This window comes from Lycium ferocissimum, chromosome 7 (genome assembly GCF_029784015.1).
Source record: "Lycium ferocissimum isolate CSIRO_LF1 chromosome 7, AGI_CSIRO_Lferr_CH_V1, whole genome shotgun sequence".
Lineage (NCBI taxonomy): Eukaryota > Viridiplantae > Streptophyta > Magnoliopsida > Solanales > Solanaceae > Lycium > Lycium ferocissimum.
The window spans coordinates 20,134,070-20,149,998 of record NC_081348.1 but is presented as its reverse complement, the minus strand read 5'-3'; the positions used below and the strand labels follow the sequence as shown (position 1 = coordinate 20,149,998).

The window sequence follows — 15,929 nt, the reverse complement described above, 5'->3', positions numbered from 1 at the left end:
TTCAATAAAATGTTACAAAATTTAATTTTTAATCATTTTAACATAGTAATGAGGATGAAGTAGATATAAATAAAGGTTGCAAAAAGACATAATTAAGGTGTCTTTAAATAAGCTTAACGAGGAATTAAAAGACACAGTAAATGGTTGGTAGGAGTAATTGTTAAAAATATCTACCAACTTATGGGTCAAATTTTATATTTAAATTTTTTGAAACTCCAAATCATGCTTTTTTGGATGATTTGGGTTTGAAATTATGGTTTAAAACCATGAGATGAAATACACGTCCAAACGTTGATTTAAGAATGTAAAAAATATAGAAAAATCGATAATATATATCGAAGATGAACTCATCGTTGAGATTAGAAGTCACGCTTCCTTAACAATTTATCCATTGACTATAATATACTTCCCTCACCAATCAAAATTCACTAGATTCATATGCCTAATTTTCTTTTTTCCAATTTAAAAAATCCCATAACCCTTCATGTTCCCATTTTCTAAAAAAACCAAGACAATACTCTTTCACCAAAAACACCAACAACCACACCTCAAAAGACCAAAATACCCCTCACCAACTCCCTCCACCTCGCTCACTATTTATATATAAAACCCAACTACCCTTCATTTCTTCAAACATCACTTAACAAATGGCTATTCCCTTAATTGCTTTAATCCCTCTATGTTTCATCTTAACATACATAGCTTATCATCTCTACTTCCGTCTCCGTTTCAAGCTCCCACCGGGCCCAAGCCCATGGCCCGTTGTCGGTAACCTCTACCAAATCAAGCCCGTTAGGTTCCGTTGCTTTTACGAATGGGCCGAAACATACGGGCCTGTAATATCAGTTTGGTTTGGCTCAACGTTAAACGTTGTCGTTTCAAGTTCGGAGTTAGCTAAGGAAGTATTGAAAGAAAAAGACCAGCAATTAGCTGACAGACATAGGAGTAGATCTGCTGCTAAGTTTAGTAGAGATGGACAAGATTTGATTTGGGCTGATTATGGGCCTCATTATGTTAAGGTTAGAAAAGTTTGTACTATTGAGCTTTTTACGCCTAAAAGACTTGAAGCACTTAGGCCCATTAGAGAAGATGAGGTTACTGCTATGGTCGAGTCTATTTATAGAGATTGCAATAATCCTGGTATGTTTTTTACTGATGTTTTGTATTTCTGTTTTGTTTATTGTCTTAATGTATTTTTCAGTTGGTAATTTTAATTTCTTTCTTAGAAGTTTTTAGTTGATATGATGCTCAGACACATGATCGAGTAAAGGCATATAAAAAATTATTTCTAAATTTCCGTATTAGATTTTAGTAAGTTATTGAGAATGAATATGTCTGTTAATTTTATTTTTTTTTAAAAAAGTTTAGTATCTAGATCCTTTTTTTTTTTTTTTTTTAAATAATTGGATATACCCTCTCAAAGAATATTGAAAAGAAAGCATTGCTCCTTCTTTTGTTTGTGGAATTTGAAATTTGTTATTGTTCGTTCTAAGTAGATTTCTTTGATATATTAATATGATTTGAATTCTTATTATATTGACAATGCAATTTCTTAAATATTAGTATTTGTGTATTTTAACCTGCTGTAGCAGAGAAGTTGTCTTAGAGCATGTTTGGATTGGCTTATTTAGGTGCTTTTAAGCCAAAATAGCTTTTAAACACTTTTATAGTGTTTGGGTAAAATTAAAAGGTGCCTTTAAGCACTTATTTTTAAGGCAAAATAACAAATATAAATCATAAGTTAGAATTCCTAACTTATGGCTTTTTGACTTATAAGTCAAATGTCATAAGCTTATCGAAACGGGCTCTAATTTTTCAGGTTATTAGTCTCACTTTTTATCATACTTGCTTACGGGGAAAAAATTACTTAGAGAAATGGAACTGTATTCATATACGTGGATGTAGATAAGCAAAAATGTCTTTTTCAAGTAAGAGGTTGATTTGGTTAACGTTTGGTGGTCTTCTTTTTCATTTGGGACCCATGAGGGGTTGTTGGGGATGGACTCAAATAAAATGATGGGTTGACTAATATCAACCTACTATCATTTTCCAATAATAATAAAAAGAAAAAGAAATGGTGAATAACCACAACATTAAGTAGCAGGTGTGGTTGGAGGGTTGGTAATGGTAGACCAAACTTTCAAAAGACCCGCTATTATCGCTAGGTTGGTCTGGCCAATCTCATGTAAGAATCACGTTACATTTAATGTTATTAACCCTGCAAACAATATAAAACTTATTACAGTACTATATAATTACACTAACTAGGCATAATAATAAAACATAAAGAGAACAAGTAATCTTCTATAGCTGGTTAAATTACACATTGTTAATGAATACTCACTCTGTATTTGACTGGGCACAGAATTTAAGTAAGAAGAGAAGACTTTTAAACTTGTGATGTTAAATGAGTCACATATATTTTGTGTGACTATAAATCATTGCATAAAGGTATAATTGTTTCCAACTATAAGAAAAGGTCATTCTTTTTGGTACGGACTAATAAGGAAATATGTTCACATAAATTGAAACGGAGGGAGTGTAAGTTAAGTCCGTTTAAATTATATTATATGGGGTGATGAGAAATAACTGGAAAAAAACTTTTTCTTTCATTTTTAAAGCTAAGAAATCTTTTTGAGAGAGATTTGTTTTCTGAGAAAGTGAAGTTAAGAAACCTGAAAGCACATTTTAGGATTTTTCCATTTTATTTATTTCTTTATTGTTGGTGAATGGTTAAACAACGAAGAATTGCACTAGTATCTAGGATAGGGAATTTTCATTTTAAGTACTATTGTGATTCAGTGAAATTATCTCTCATCAAATGTTATGAACCTTTCTCTTTATGTTAGCACTATTTATTGGAAATTACTCGAGTACGTGTATGAATAAAAAGTTTGCAGATATATTCCTCGTTAATGGTCAATAATTTTAGAGAAACGATATGTTTGGTTCTGAAATTACGACAAGTATTAATGTGAAAACCTCAAGTACTCAAACCTTGAACCACTTGGTGCTAAATGAGGCAAATTCAAGATTTGGAGTGTATGGGTTCTCCAACGACCTCAAGTTAATACACGCTATTAATTTGGCTCATAGTCAAATATTTATAGATACTTAGTGAATTTCTTTATACATATATAAGGTATAGGCAAAAGCTATTGGGTTCATGTGAACCAACATGTTACATTGTGGATCTGTCCCTGTGCTAAATTCCAAGAATATGGTTTTTGTGTAGATAATATGGGAAAGAATCTGCTGGTGAAGAAGTACCTTGGAGCAGTGGCCTTCAACAACATAACAAGGCTTGCCTTTGGGAAGAGGTTTGTGAACTTTGAAGGTGTGATGGATGAACAAGGAAACGAGTTCAAGGCCATTGTCGCCAATGGATTGAAGCTTGGAGCATCCCTTGCCATGGCCGAGCACATCCCATGGCTTCGCTGGATGTTTCCTCTTGACGAGGATGCGTTTTCTAAGCATGGGGCACGAAGAGACCGTCTTACCCGAGCTATTATGGAGGAGCACACCCTTGCTCGCCAAAAGAGTGGAGGAGAGAAGCAACACTTCTTTGATGCATTGTTGACCCTCCAACAAAAATATGACCTAAGTGAAGACACTATCATTGGCTTACTTTGGGTAAGTATACTGCTCCCTCCGTCCCAATTTATGTGACTCACTTTTCTTTTTAGTATGTCCCCAAAAAAAAATGTCACCTATATATATTTAGAAACAGCATAACTTTAAAATTCTCGGTTTACCCTTAATGAAATGGTTTATAGTCACACAAATATCTAAGATTTGTTTTAGACCACAAATTTCGAAAGTCTTCCTATCTTTCTTAAACGTTGTGCCTAGTCAAACTGAAATTGGGATGGAGGGGATAATAAATTAATATACACTCTCCTCACAGAAAGAGCTAAAAATCACGATCCACTGAGATTTTGCCCTTTGTCGCTCTGAGTCACTCGGATACTCATAAAGAGCTCAAATGAGATTATGTTTAGATGAAAACCTATAACAGTGAGTGCCACTTTGCGGATGAACTTTGAACTGATCTCACTGTAATTGCAGGACATGATCACAGCAGGAATGGACACAACTGCAATCTCTGTTGAATGGGCAATGGCTGAGGTGATCAAGAACCCAAGAGTGCAGCAGAAGGCCCAAAAAGAGCTCGACCAAGTGATTGGCTACGAGCGTGTCATGAACGAAACAGACTTCCCCAACCTCCCATACCTACAATCCGTGGCCAAGGAAGCACTAAGGCTGCACCCTCCAACTCCTCTAATGCTTCCACACAGAGCCAATGCCAATGTCAAGATTGGTGGCTACGACATTCCAAAGGGCTCCAACGTGCATGTGAACGTCTGGGCAGTTGCTCGCGACCCCAAGGTGTGGAAAAACCCGTTGGAGTTCAGACCAGAGAGGTTCCTTCAGGACGATGTGGACATGAAGGGGCATGATTTTAGGCTACTCCCATTTGGTGCTGGTAGAAGAGTGTGTCCAGGGGCACAATTGGGTATCAACTTGGTCACCTCTATGTTGGGCCATCTGTTGCACCATTTCCATTGGGCTCCTTCTAATGGATTGAGCCCAGAGGAGATTGATATGGGTGAGAACCCTGGGCTTGTTACCTACATGAGGACTCCATTACAAGCAGTCGCCACTCCAAGATTGCCTGCTGAGTTGTATAAACGAATTGCAGTGGACATGTAAAAGAAAACAAACCAAAGGGGAAGAATTGAATTACCCAGGTGCAAACAGCTACTTCCCAAAAAAGTTTTTTGTTTTTTTCTGTTTTTTTTTTTTTTTTTCCTTTTACTTTCTCTTTTGTTGTTACATCAAGAGTTAAAAAGTTACAACTTGAGCCTGAAGTACAATTTCGTTTGAATTATATTTTTACTTTAATATGAGCTAGTACTTCATGAAAAAATATATATTACGTTTCTGGTTAGTCGTGAAAATTGTAGCTTTCGAAATCATAATTTTATATTTCTGGGAAGTGACATGAAGTTCGAGAAACGGAGAAGTATGACAGCTGAAACTCGAATAAGTTTATTGATTTAATACATTCGGAGGGAGAGAGAATAGCTCGGTTCATTGTCAAGTGACTGAACAGTTGTCGGATTTTTATTTTCTTTTTTCCAGGGGATGAATAACAAATTACAGCGTAATTTCACTACAACTTTAAAATATGTACCAAAGTAGACAAAATGCATAAGCTACTTTATAACTTCGCATTAAATTTCGTTCATCATCAAATAGGTTTTTGTGCAATTTCTAATTTGCAAACACGGAACCTGTCAATTTGACACTCAGCTGTAAAGGGTCATTTAGTTTGCGGACAAATTTATGTAGGTAGTAGTAATTTGTGTATTGTTTAGTGTATATACTTTTTTGTTGGAGATGTTCGGCTCATTAGATTAAAATATTGAATTTGCTCAATATTGTGGTGGATAATCAATTTGCTACGATATCAATGTTCTCAACATCCCCATCGTAGAGTAAATATTGTGAAAAGAGCAAATTCAATTTAAGTGATGAAATAGACGAGCATTTGCAAAAATATCTTGGCGGAATATTACCAGACATGTACTTAGAAAGTTCTGTTAAGAAAATGAAGAGGACGATATGTGCATTTTCATGCCCCAGTTAATAGCAGACTTCTAAAACCTCTGTAAATTGGAAAAGAATAATGACTACGCTTGCGTGGCCTTTTATTCTAATATATGCTATACTACCACGCAAAGGGTAAGTGGGCTTAGCTTGTGCAAAAATAGCAGACATGTATAATCTTTATACAAATCACTATTCCAGCCTAAAGTCCTCCAGGTTTCTGATCATCCTTTGCAAGAGCTACGTAGTTTAGGGGTATTACAGCACCAACATGACCACTCCCTCTCTTTTCCTTCCCTATGGATGCACCATAACGACCCGAAGGTGTAGACATACGCCGACTATGTGGAGTCCCCGGCACCGTGTTAGCATTACCCAGAGGTTTCTTCGCAGACTTCGACCCATAGATTGTTTCTTGTTCTGCGGCAAATTGATCTTGGAGCCGCTTTTGCTCCTGAAATATACACACTATTCAATCATCCAAATCTAGAAGTGCTAAATTAGTTATCGGAAATTAACCAAGACAGTAATAATGCAAAATCGACGAGATCGATTCCCAGTTCCTATCTAACGTCTGAACAAAAGATTCAGAAACAAGTATCAGACAAGAGAATAAAAAGTAATACCCGAGATCTACGTTTCTCTTCTTGTTTTTGCTGTCGCGAGATGATGTACTCTTCCAAAGTATGCAGTAGAGGGGCCTAGACACAAAAAAATTCTGGTCTGAAGGTGCAGTTCCACAACATAATATCATCTTAAATGAAAAACAATGTTGAACTCACTTTGTGATACAAAAATGGCATTCCTCTCTCCTTCTCCCAGGCCTTTATCTTGGCAATCAAGTTTTCAACAAGAGCTGCATTATAGGTTCAAACTTCAGTCACTATATGATAATTGCTGACATATGATATTCACAACATACTTTAGATTAGAATGTGTGGAAAATGCATTGATGTAGAACCTAATATAAGGTAGCCCTCCAAGAACATAGTTTAATTAATGATTACCACAACAGGTATGGGCCACGAACACCTTTTCAGGCTCAACTGATCAATGAAAGTAATGTAATACACCAAGTAGCAAATACCAATAAAACGAAAAATCAAATGAATAGACCTCAATGATAGTTTAACTTCCAAGTACCAAAATTGTTCAGCCATAACAAATAGGCCACAGAGTAGCACCATCCGAAATCAAGTATCAGTTTCCACTTTCCAGAGTAGACAACAAGTTTGCAAAGAGAAATGGGTGAACTAGTAAGTTTGTAACCAGAAGAAGAGATGAAATTTGAAGGTAGGGGGGAAAAGGGAACTTCTTCATATAGTAATTAACAGAAATCCACAATTATGCATAATCCTCCTCCAAAAGGAAACAATAGTGCATCATGAAGCTACTAATACTGGTCTATCATTGGAGGATGAGTACATCAAATGAGATAAAAGAGTACAAGCTCACATGGTATTTTGCTGACCAAAATCCGCGCTTTCTCTGCACGTTTCAAATTGATATGGACACCTTTCCCAGCACTATAACGATTTTCATCCTGTTAAAACAAGTTAATCATGATTTAATGGGGAACTCAAGTTGCAAACAGTATCTTATAAAACCTCAGATCCGTTTTGCATCTAAACTATCAGGTACTTAACCAGTGTTTTCTGTTCCCTCAAGAAGCCTGAACTAAAACTAGGCAAGCCAGCCAGGCATAGAAAAGGTAAATACTTGTGATTGAAGAAAATGATACAAGTGTATGGATGAGCAAATCGAGTTATCCCATTATCACCTGATTTTGCTGGACTGCACTTATGCTTCATATTTTGAGAAGGAATTTTTTTTTTTAAGAAGGTTTTTTTTTATTTTTAAGAAGGCTTATGCTTCATATTTTATATGCGGGACACATCCAATTACCACTGGCCAACTTTAAGCAATGGAACTGAATAACTGGACTGATTGATATAAGCTTTTACAACCAACTGTACGCTACTTTGACTGCACTTATCCACAGCATTTGTTACTACTTACTAGCCTATAAGCACAAACAACTTAGAAAAGCCAGCAAATTAACAATACATGAATCCTCAGGCATGCCTTTGTTATCACAAAAAACGTAGAAAAGTGTCAGGTGTCTGCTAGGTATTTAAGTGCAAAACACATTGAAGTGTCAGCTTTAGTGAATAAAGGATGTAGATGAAAAAAGAATCGAAAAAATTATAAGTAACCAAAAGAAGAAAAATAGCTATATTTACAACCACCTCAATCAAGTTCAAAACCATTTTAAATTATGACTAATATGCAAGTTGCTATTTTATTGGTTGCGAATTTTCATTACTAAATTTCTAATTTACTATGCCAAAATACTAATATATTTTATCCAATTCTTAATAATTAGGATATCGCTTTGAAAACTATATTGTTTAGTGTTGTCCTCTTTTAAGACAGACTCGTGGATGTATTAGGTGTATGCTAAAGAGCTTTTAAGTGAAGCAAAGCAGCAAGTCCGCACTGCATTGAGCTTTAGGCTTTAAGCTTGCCATAAGGGGGCCTCTTCCAAGACTAAGTTCGAGATGCCAGACTTCCGTAAGTAGCTTGCAACAGGTATTAGATTATGACATATCTACGAAAAATATAAAGTTGACCTACAATATAAGGATAAAAGAACCAATTTGGTAGAGGTGCCCTTTATGCACGTATGCTCCATATGATTCATAACTGAGTATAATTCTCATGTAAACACTTGTATTTATGTAGATGTATACCTTTTCATACTCATCAAGCCAGCTTTCCTCTTGAGATGCATGTTTCCACTTGTCCACTTTATCTAAAACTTCTTTCCTGCTAGCAGCTTGCTCTTTGGCTTTCACCACCTGATCATCCATGCTTGAAAGAAGATCAGAGAGATCACTGCCTGTATTGGATTATAATAAAAGAATGTATAAGATTACATAAACCTAAAAAAAAAAAAAAAAAAAAAAAAATTGATCAAGTAAATGTATTTCATTCCATTAACAGGCCATAAACCGCCGTCTACAAAAAGCTTGCACTAAGCCAGTGCGATTAAACCTAACTACAGATCGTGCTCCCAAATTATATCTAAAATTGCATCTACATCCTGTACAAACATAAACCTAATATTAATGAAGTCTTATCTTTCAATTCTACTGATCTTATCAATAGACATGATAAGATGCAAGAGGCCTGGACACATTTGCATTCCTGCTCCAACATACAGGGTAGTGTGTTCAAAAAACGAAAAACGAGAATGAATGCACAACTCAGCTAAAAAAGACATATCCTCTTCTGTATCATTATGTATATCAAAGTTGTAAACAGTCAATTGATATTGACAGTAACACTCTCCTAGCAATTTTCATATATATATTCTCTCACCAGAGGTATAACGAGCATTCATAGGAGAAAACAAGGGAGGAAATCATATCTTCCAGTGAGGACGGGAATAAAGGCTACAAAGAACAGAAGTCACAACCTGAGTACTAAGTCACTGTAGTGGCAGCTTGTAGAATTGCTTTACTGCGAAAAGCTTAAGCTTAACTTACTAGAACTGTGGGTCTCATCTGTCCGCTACTAAGCCTTAAGTAAATGGAATTGGGAGGATCCATCTAATAGTTTAATGACTTGCTTGGGCCATCAAAGGAGTAAGGCCTCCACCCATAGACCATAGGTTAATGCGTTATCCCTTTTCTTGTTGCAGTTAAGCACTCATTCAGAGGCCCTTCAGAAACTCTGGAAATAGTTCTTTGAAGCCTTTAATCTTTTAATATAGTGTGGGATGATTCAACAGCTACTGCCAGGTTCCAACAGTTTCTACTAATTAAATGGCTAAACAACGAAAGAAAATGTACAATGTAATATTCATATAATGCCCTTAGAGTATCTTGTTGAAGAAAGGCCCTTATGAATATAAAACTATTGCATCATGTCCATCTTATATCAAACTTTAGAAAGTCTAAACTTGAGGGAACATCATAGAGTTGTTAGGATCTAAAAAATATTGAAGTCCTATTATTTGATATTTGCATGCAACACATCATATCAGCTAAGATAAGTTTTAAGGGAATACTGTGAGCCCCTCAGTCTCATCAGACAGGGTTGCTACCTATTGCGAATAGATTTTTCCGAGAGCTATACATTGCCCTTGCTATTAGATATGATGTGGCAGTTGAAAAGGGTCATTTATCACTCCATTCTTCATCCATCACAGGGTATATTTTATTTCATGTATCGTTATCTTTACATCAATGGGAACACTGTTTGATTTCATAAGTGAGCCACGTGTACTCCATTCTCAATAGCCATGTCTTCTTTTCAAAAATTGCTTAGGAATCCGTCCTCCAGGTCTCATACTAAGTCATCTTTAGAGCACCAACAATTTTTAACTTTATATTAATTTGTCTACGTCTAGTATTTATTCCTTTCACATGGTTGTGATGGCTAGTGTTGGTATTTGAAATGCCTATCTGAACTTATAATTCATGTAGTTTATTCAAAATTTTGTACAGTAGATTATTAACAGTTTAAGATGAAAATAGATCATAGGCTAGTCTCTCCTTTATTACCAAAACCTTCAGTTTACTTGTGCATATGGTTAAATCTAGAAGAATATTTGCACTAGGTGCCAATTGATTGCCATTTCTGAAGGAGATGTTGACTGCTGAATTCAAGTTGTAACCAACAAAAGTTTCTTTAGAGTTGACCATTCAAAAGAGGGAATTTGCAAGAGCAGAACATGCCATCAAGGACTACATCATCTCAAACATAAGGATTTAGATTTTACACTAAGCGTTCTTTTCCAAGTTAGAAGTCAAGAGCTAATACCCAGTCAAATGCATTTTAAGGTGATTCGACCGAGAGATGCCAAATTATTGCCCTTAGCATATGAAAGTAAATCCAAACCAACCATTACTTCAGAATCAACCCCACAAACTTGCCTCTACCAAAAAAGCATGCACAGTGCAGCTAAAATATCAGAAATGGATTTAACAGTTTTTTTCACTTAAAACCCAGCACATAACAATAGAAACAAACGATAAGTTCGAAACAAAATAATGAAATTGAGAATTGGAATAATTCAAGCGAAAAATCATTTTAAGAGAAAATTAACTTTTGTTTTAAGAAAAAGCAGTTAAATCACATCAAAGTCACAGAAAAGAAATGAGGGTACAGTAAACTGAATGTACCAGACTCCATAAGCTGGATTAAAATCTGGCGTGCAGTCTCGCTATCTACATCCATATGAACACCCCTATAGATTTCCTCAAGCTCATTTTGTCTCTTAAATATCAATTCTCTCAGCTTACTGGTCTTTAGGACATTTAAACGCTCAACTTCCACTTCAGCCTACCAACATGCAAATGAGAAGCAGTAAGAGACTGTAGTAGAGAAAGTAGGTTAGTTTAAGTGAAACCAACTCGAAAATCTTCGGATGATTTCTTCCCGCATCCCCCAAAGACTAAGATGAAAAAAGAGAAAGGAATCATGACTTAATGTACCTGTTCAACAATGTGAATGGCAAGAGATCCTTGTCTAGATACCTCATCAATAGAAGAAGAAACTAAGGATGTAATATGGTTAAACCTCAGTTGTTCCTCCTTCGGCATGTCCATGAGGTTCCAAAGTTCTATTAGAGAGCTGCCAAGATCTTGAAGCTTCACCAATAAAATAAAATGAACAAAGAATCAGCATCATTTTTTATTAAGGAAATGTTTTATACATGTAACAGTTTAAAGTGTATGCCTGCATAGACATTTGAGTACATCAAAAGTAGCTCTCACAGATTGTGTATAGAGCTAATGAGAGCAACTATGGCTTCTACTTTGTAACAGTCCTGTACATAAATGGTGTTGCTCCAAATGAAAGAAGAATCAACATCATAAACAGAAATAGTGCGCCAAATGATATATGGGGCCATTTGGTTCATAGACAAATTATCAACAACAACAACCCAATGAAATCCCACAACCTGGGGTCTGGGAAGGGTAAAGTGTACGCAGACCTTACTCCTACCAAGGTAGGACGGCTGTTTCCGAAAGACCCTTGGCTCAATAGAAATCATAAAAAGAGGTCAGATAAGGCCAAGAAATTCAAAGCAATATGGAAATGAAAATAACGAAAGCGACTAAGTCATGATGAAGCAGTTTGCAAAGGGACAGTAGCTACCACAGATAAAATAAGATAATCAAAGTACAAGAAATAACAGATAGTAGCAGAAATCAAAACACAAGGAACTATAGCGCGATAATGCGACTACTAATATGAAAGGACAAACGAGACTATCTACTAGCCTTCTACCCTAATCTGAGTCCTCCATACCCTCCTATCTAAGGTCATGTCCTCGGTAAGCTGTAACTACGCCATGTCATGTCTAAACACCCCTCCCAATACTTTTACGGCCTACCCCTACCTCTTCTGAAACCATCTATGGCCAACCTCTCACACCTCCAAATTGGGGCATCTGCGTCTCTCCTCTTCACATGCCCAAACCATCTCAGTCTCGCTTCCCGCATCTTGTCTTCCACCAAGGCCACTCCCACCTTGTCCCGGATAGCCTCATTCCTAATCCTGTCCCTCCTAGTGTGCCCACACATCCATCTCAACCTTCTCATCTCGGCAACTTTCATCTTTTGAACGTGAGAGATCCTAACTACCAACACTCCGCCCCATACAACATAGTCGGTCTAACCACCACTTTGTAGAACTTGCCCATAGACAAATTATCAAGGGCTTATAATATATCGGTTATTATGCAGTGAATAATAATATAAGAATTGTATGTAGGGGTGCTTTCTGAATAGGGTAGTCTAGATCTGAAATTAACCACAAGAGCAGATAACATTGCATCCAATTCTCAATCATGTTTATCCAATTAAATTCTTAGTTGTTAAAATTTTGTAATAGGTAATATTTTGTTGATCGTTTAATTCATTTTCGCCGAAATATGACTTGCAGAAATACAAGTTTCAAAATGTTATGTGGCCAGAGACTGATACAAAACAGTACTTGTAAGTTGTCATATTTAGTGCAGTAAAAACAAGGAACTTGCACCACTAGGCGCACTGAAATGATATGCAGTCATGCAAGTCTACTCAAAACAAATTAAAACTTGCGAGCGCTTTTGGTCCCTATATATTTTAGAGAAACTGTTCCACCAAATGTGAAGTGCAAAACATGGAGAGATTGTGGTTGATAATTCACCCACCCTTTCTAGCCGCTGCTCTTTCAATTGCTTCAGTGAATTCACTTCACTTGTCAAGCTAGCAAGTGTTTCATTGCTTATGCTCTTTGATTGTACACTCAAATGAGGCACCAAACTTGGATTGATATTAGCTATTATCTTCTTGAAATCAAGTGACATAACTACAGTAAGATCATGAATTGCGCTCATATAGCTATTCACTCGTTGCAAACGGAGGTTCTGCAAAAAAGGACGAAAGTTAACAGCTTGAATTGAAATGATACGTAATTTGTTTTATACCAGTAAAAATTAAAGGCAGAAAATCAGTTAAGTAACCTTTTCAGATTGAAGCTCCTCAAGATGTGACTTCAGTTCTCCCAATCTCTTAGCCGTCAAGTCTTGTTCATTCACTTGAATATCTGTGGGACTGAAAACTCTGTCGTTTCCTGCTATTTCTGCACATATCGATGCTATCTGTGTTTCTATGTTCAAGAATTCCTTAATCCTTTCATGTTTCTTTGTCCTTATGTCTTTTAACACAGGATCAATAACCGTCAATTGCTGCTTAAGGGTACCTTTCATCTTTCCAGACTGAAAAAGAAGAAAAGAGTTTAATTGTTAAAAAAATGAAAGCCTGAATCATGGAGAAGTTTAACAATTCTAGAGAAACATAAGACAAACCAATTGCAATGAAGCTTGTTCTCCAAGGGCAGAAACAAGTTTGGAAATTTCTGCCTCAGCCTCAGCTAATGACTGATGCAAGTCAGCTTTGTATTTTCTCTCCTTATCAACATTTCTACGGTAAATGTCAAGGCATTCCTGCTCAACCTGTAGAAGCTTTCTGTCCCTCTCACTGTCACTCTCCCCAATCTCATCCCATATTTCCTTCAGACAAAAAATGACAGATTATTTGAATATATTCTACCTCCATAAGTGTAAGTGAAAATACAGCATATTATACCGACACAAGTGGGGAAGTAGGAGAAAAATGCATCATTCTCCAAATTAGGGAGATAGAGACATCAAAGATAGTTACTTTAGGAGGCCAAGCAAAATTATTGAAATGATAAATTACTTTCAGGAACTTATTGAACCATAAGTATTTGGGTACACCAGTTTATTTTTTCAGTTTCAAAAAAAGTATTTGGGTACACCAGTGTGTGTGTAAGGGCATGAACCACAATATAAATGTTAACGCGTGACGGAGCCTTAAACCAAAAAAAAAAAAAAAAAAAAAAAAAAAAGAAACAAACACCTCTCTTCACCTGCTTTTATGCAGACAAAAACTTTCTCATCTTTATACAACTAAAGAACGTCGAGGGAAGTGTTTGAAGTACATAATTTGCAATTCGCATTTACATACCAAATGTGTAAGCCAGAAAAACGAAACAAAGTATATTCTGATAATGGCCAAGCAAGAAGCAAATTACTAGAACTAAAATGAGAAAGCAAATTATATAAGCAGCAAATATTTTTTGCTAAAGTGACATGGGCAACTATAAATGTGTATTCTAGCAACAATCAAGCAGGAAACTTATCATGAAATTGGATCAACTTTGGAAAGCACTTGCAGCAGATTTGAACTGTAATTTCAAAATTGACAACATTACTTACAAGATAAGAAGCAGCAGATTTGAACTATAATACCAAAGCATAACAAATAAAATCACTTTTAGCATTTTAAGCCACAGCCTTAGGCCATCAATGGCATTTGCAATCTCTGCTCAGTTTTAAAACTAAAAGCTATCACATCTCAAATTCCAGAAGTACACGTTTAATTGTGCCCTAACGAAATGAAAACAGTTTGCAAGATCTCCCCAGTTCAGAAAAAATGTACTTTTTCCTCATCAAATCTTTGTAGCTATTAAATATTTTACATACTCCAATACAATAATAAAACATATGGCAACAAGAATACAAAGATACACGAATAACCAAGCTATTGACATGTATAATTGAAATTCCAAACAAGAGCCCACAAAGAATATAACAAATCAACCTAAGTATCGCAAAAAAAACGTTACGCAATCTGTCAAAACATCAATTCTTTCAGACTGTTGATGTTTTGACAATTCGTTCAACCAACAACTAAGAGAATTCTACTTTCAGAACTCTCCTTCACTATCAATTCTTTTCGTTTTCTTTCATGACAAAAAAAAAAAAAAAAAGATACCGATGATTTGTAATTTGCATATTCAATCATATGCCAATTAAATCACACTGCCTTATGATCAATTCCAAAAATTTCTAGTATCATGTTTCCCAATAACCTCCTCCACAGCAATTAAAAAACAAGTCTTGGGTCTTCTTCTTATCTATGTACGTACGTATTTGTATGTATATTTGTGATAAAAGGTAAAAATAACATAACAACAACAACAATATTCCCCAAAAGAAAGAACATTCGAACAAATAAAAAGTTTTTTCCTCTTCATGAAAGTCACACGCTGTCTAAACAGTTATGGCTACTTGTTACAAATTCCACTGCATCTCCCACACATTTAAATAAAACAAAAAAAAGTAAAGAAGAACGGGAAAACACAAAAACCCTAAATCTTTAGTGAACAAATATACTTAAGAATTACTCCAACTTAATATTTCAAGAATCTCTGAGTACCCAAAAGAAAGAACCAAAAAAAAAACAAAAAAAACAAGAATCATTTTCAAAGACACAATAAAAAGAATTGAAAGTGTTACCTGCAATTCCTGAAGAAGAGAGCCACAGGTAGTAGTGGCAGATTTAGAAAGAGAGAGTGGAGAGGAAACACTGATTGACATTACTCAGATTCTTTCTTCAAACCAAACCCTAGAAAATCACTGAAGAGAATGGTGTTTCAATTTTCACATATAGGGTAATGTTTATCTGTACAAAACTTAAATTTTGGCGTTATAAAAGTAGTCACATTTTGCATTTTTGGGCGGGAAAACTGTTCTAATTTCCCCGTTTCTCTCCTTTCACCTTTATTTACACCTTTTTTGTCTTTACTTCTCTCTTCTTCCTTTTTTTTTTTATGTTTTCCTTCATTAAGGAGTATGGAGTATTTTTTAAGAGTTTAGAAAATTTGCACTTAGGGATGTATTTTGTATTGAAGTTTCCTTATAAAATATGTCATTTTCTTGCTTATTTTAT

General features: G+C 35.6%; 2 protein-coding genes across 2 annotated transcripts; one reads left to right on the top strand and one right to left on the bottom strand.

The window, feature by feature from the left end:
- Positions 1-626: 626 nt before the first annotated feature.
- LOC132063683 (cytochrome P450 98A2-like) lies at positions 627-4,941 on the top strand. Its single transcript, XM_059456359.1, has 3 exons — positions 627-1,140; positions 3,236-3,633; positions 4,069-4,941. The coding sequence occupies exons 1-3, from the start codon at positions 648-650 to the stop codon at positions 4,711-4,713; spliced, it is 1,536 nt and encodes a 511-aa protein (XP_059312342.1). The 5' UTR covers positions 627-647; the 3' UTR covers positions 4,714-4,941.
- Positions 4,942-5,508: 567 nt separating this feature from the next.
- Positions 5,509-15,775, bottom strand: LOC132063682 (65-kDa microtubule-associated protein 5). The gene is made up of 11 exons (XM_059456358.1): positions 15,497-15,775; positions 13,481-13,684; positions 13,136-13,390; positions 12,824-13,039; positions 11,118-11,273; positions 10,806-10,965; positions 8,367-8,515; positions 7,069-7,156; positions 6,396-6,469; positions 6,240-6,314; positions 5,509-6,067 (listed from the first exon to the last, which is right to left on the bottom strand). Exons 1-11 carry the CDS (start codon positions 15,575-15,577, stop codon positions 5,816-5,818), a joined length of 1,710 nt encoding a protein of 569 aa, XP_059312341.1. The 5' UTR covers positions 15,578-15,775; the 3' UTR covers positions 5,509-5,815.
- Positions 15,776-15,929: the final 154 nt, after the last annotated feature.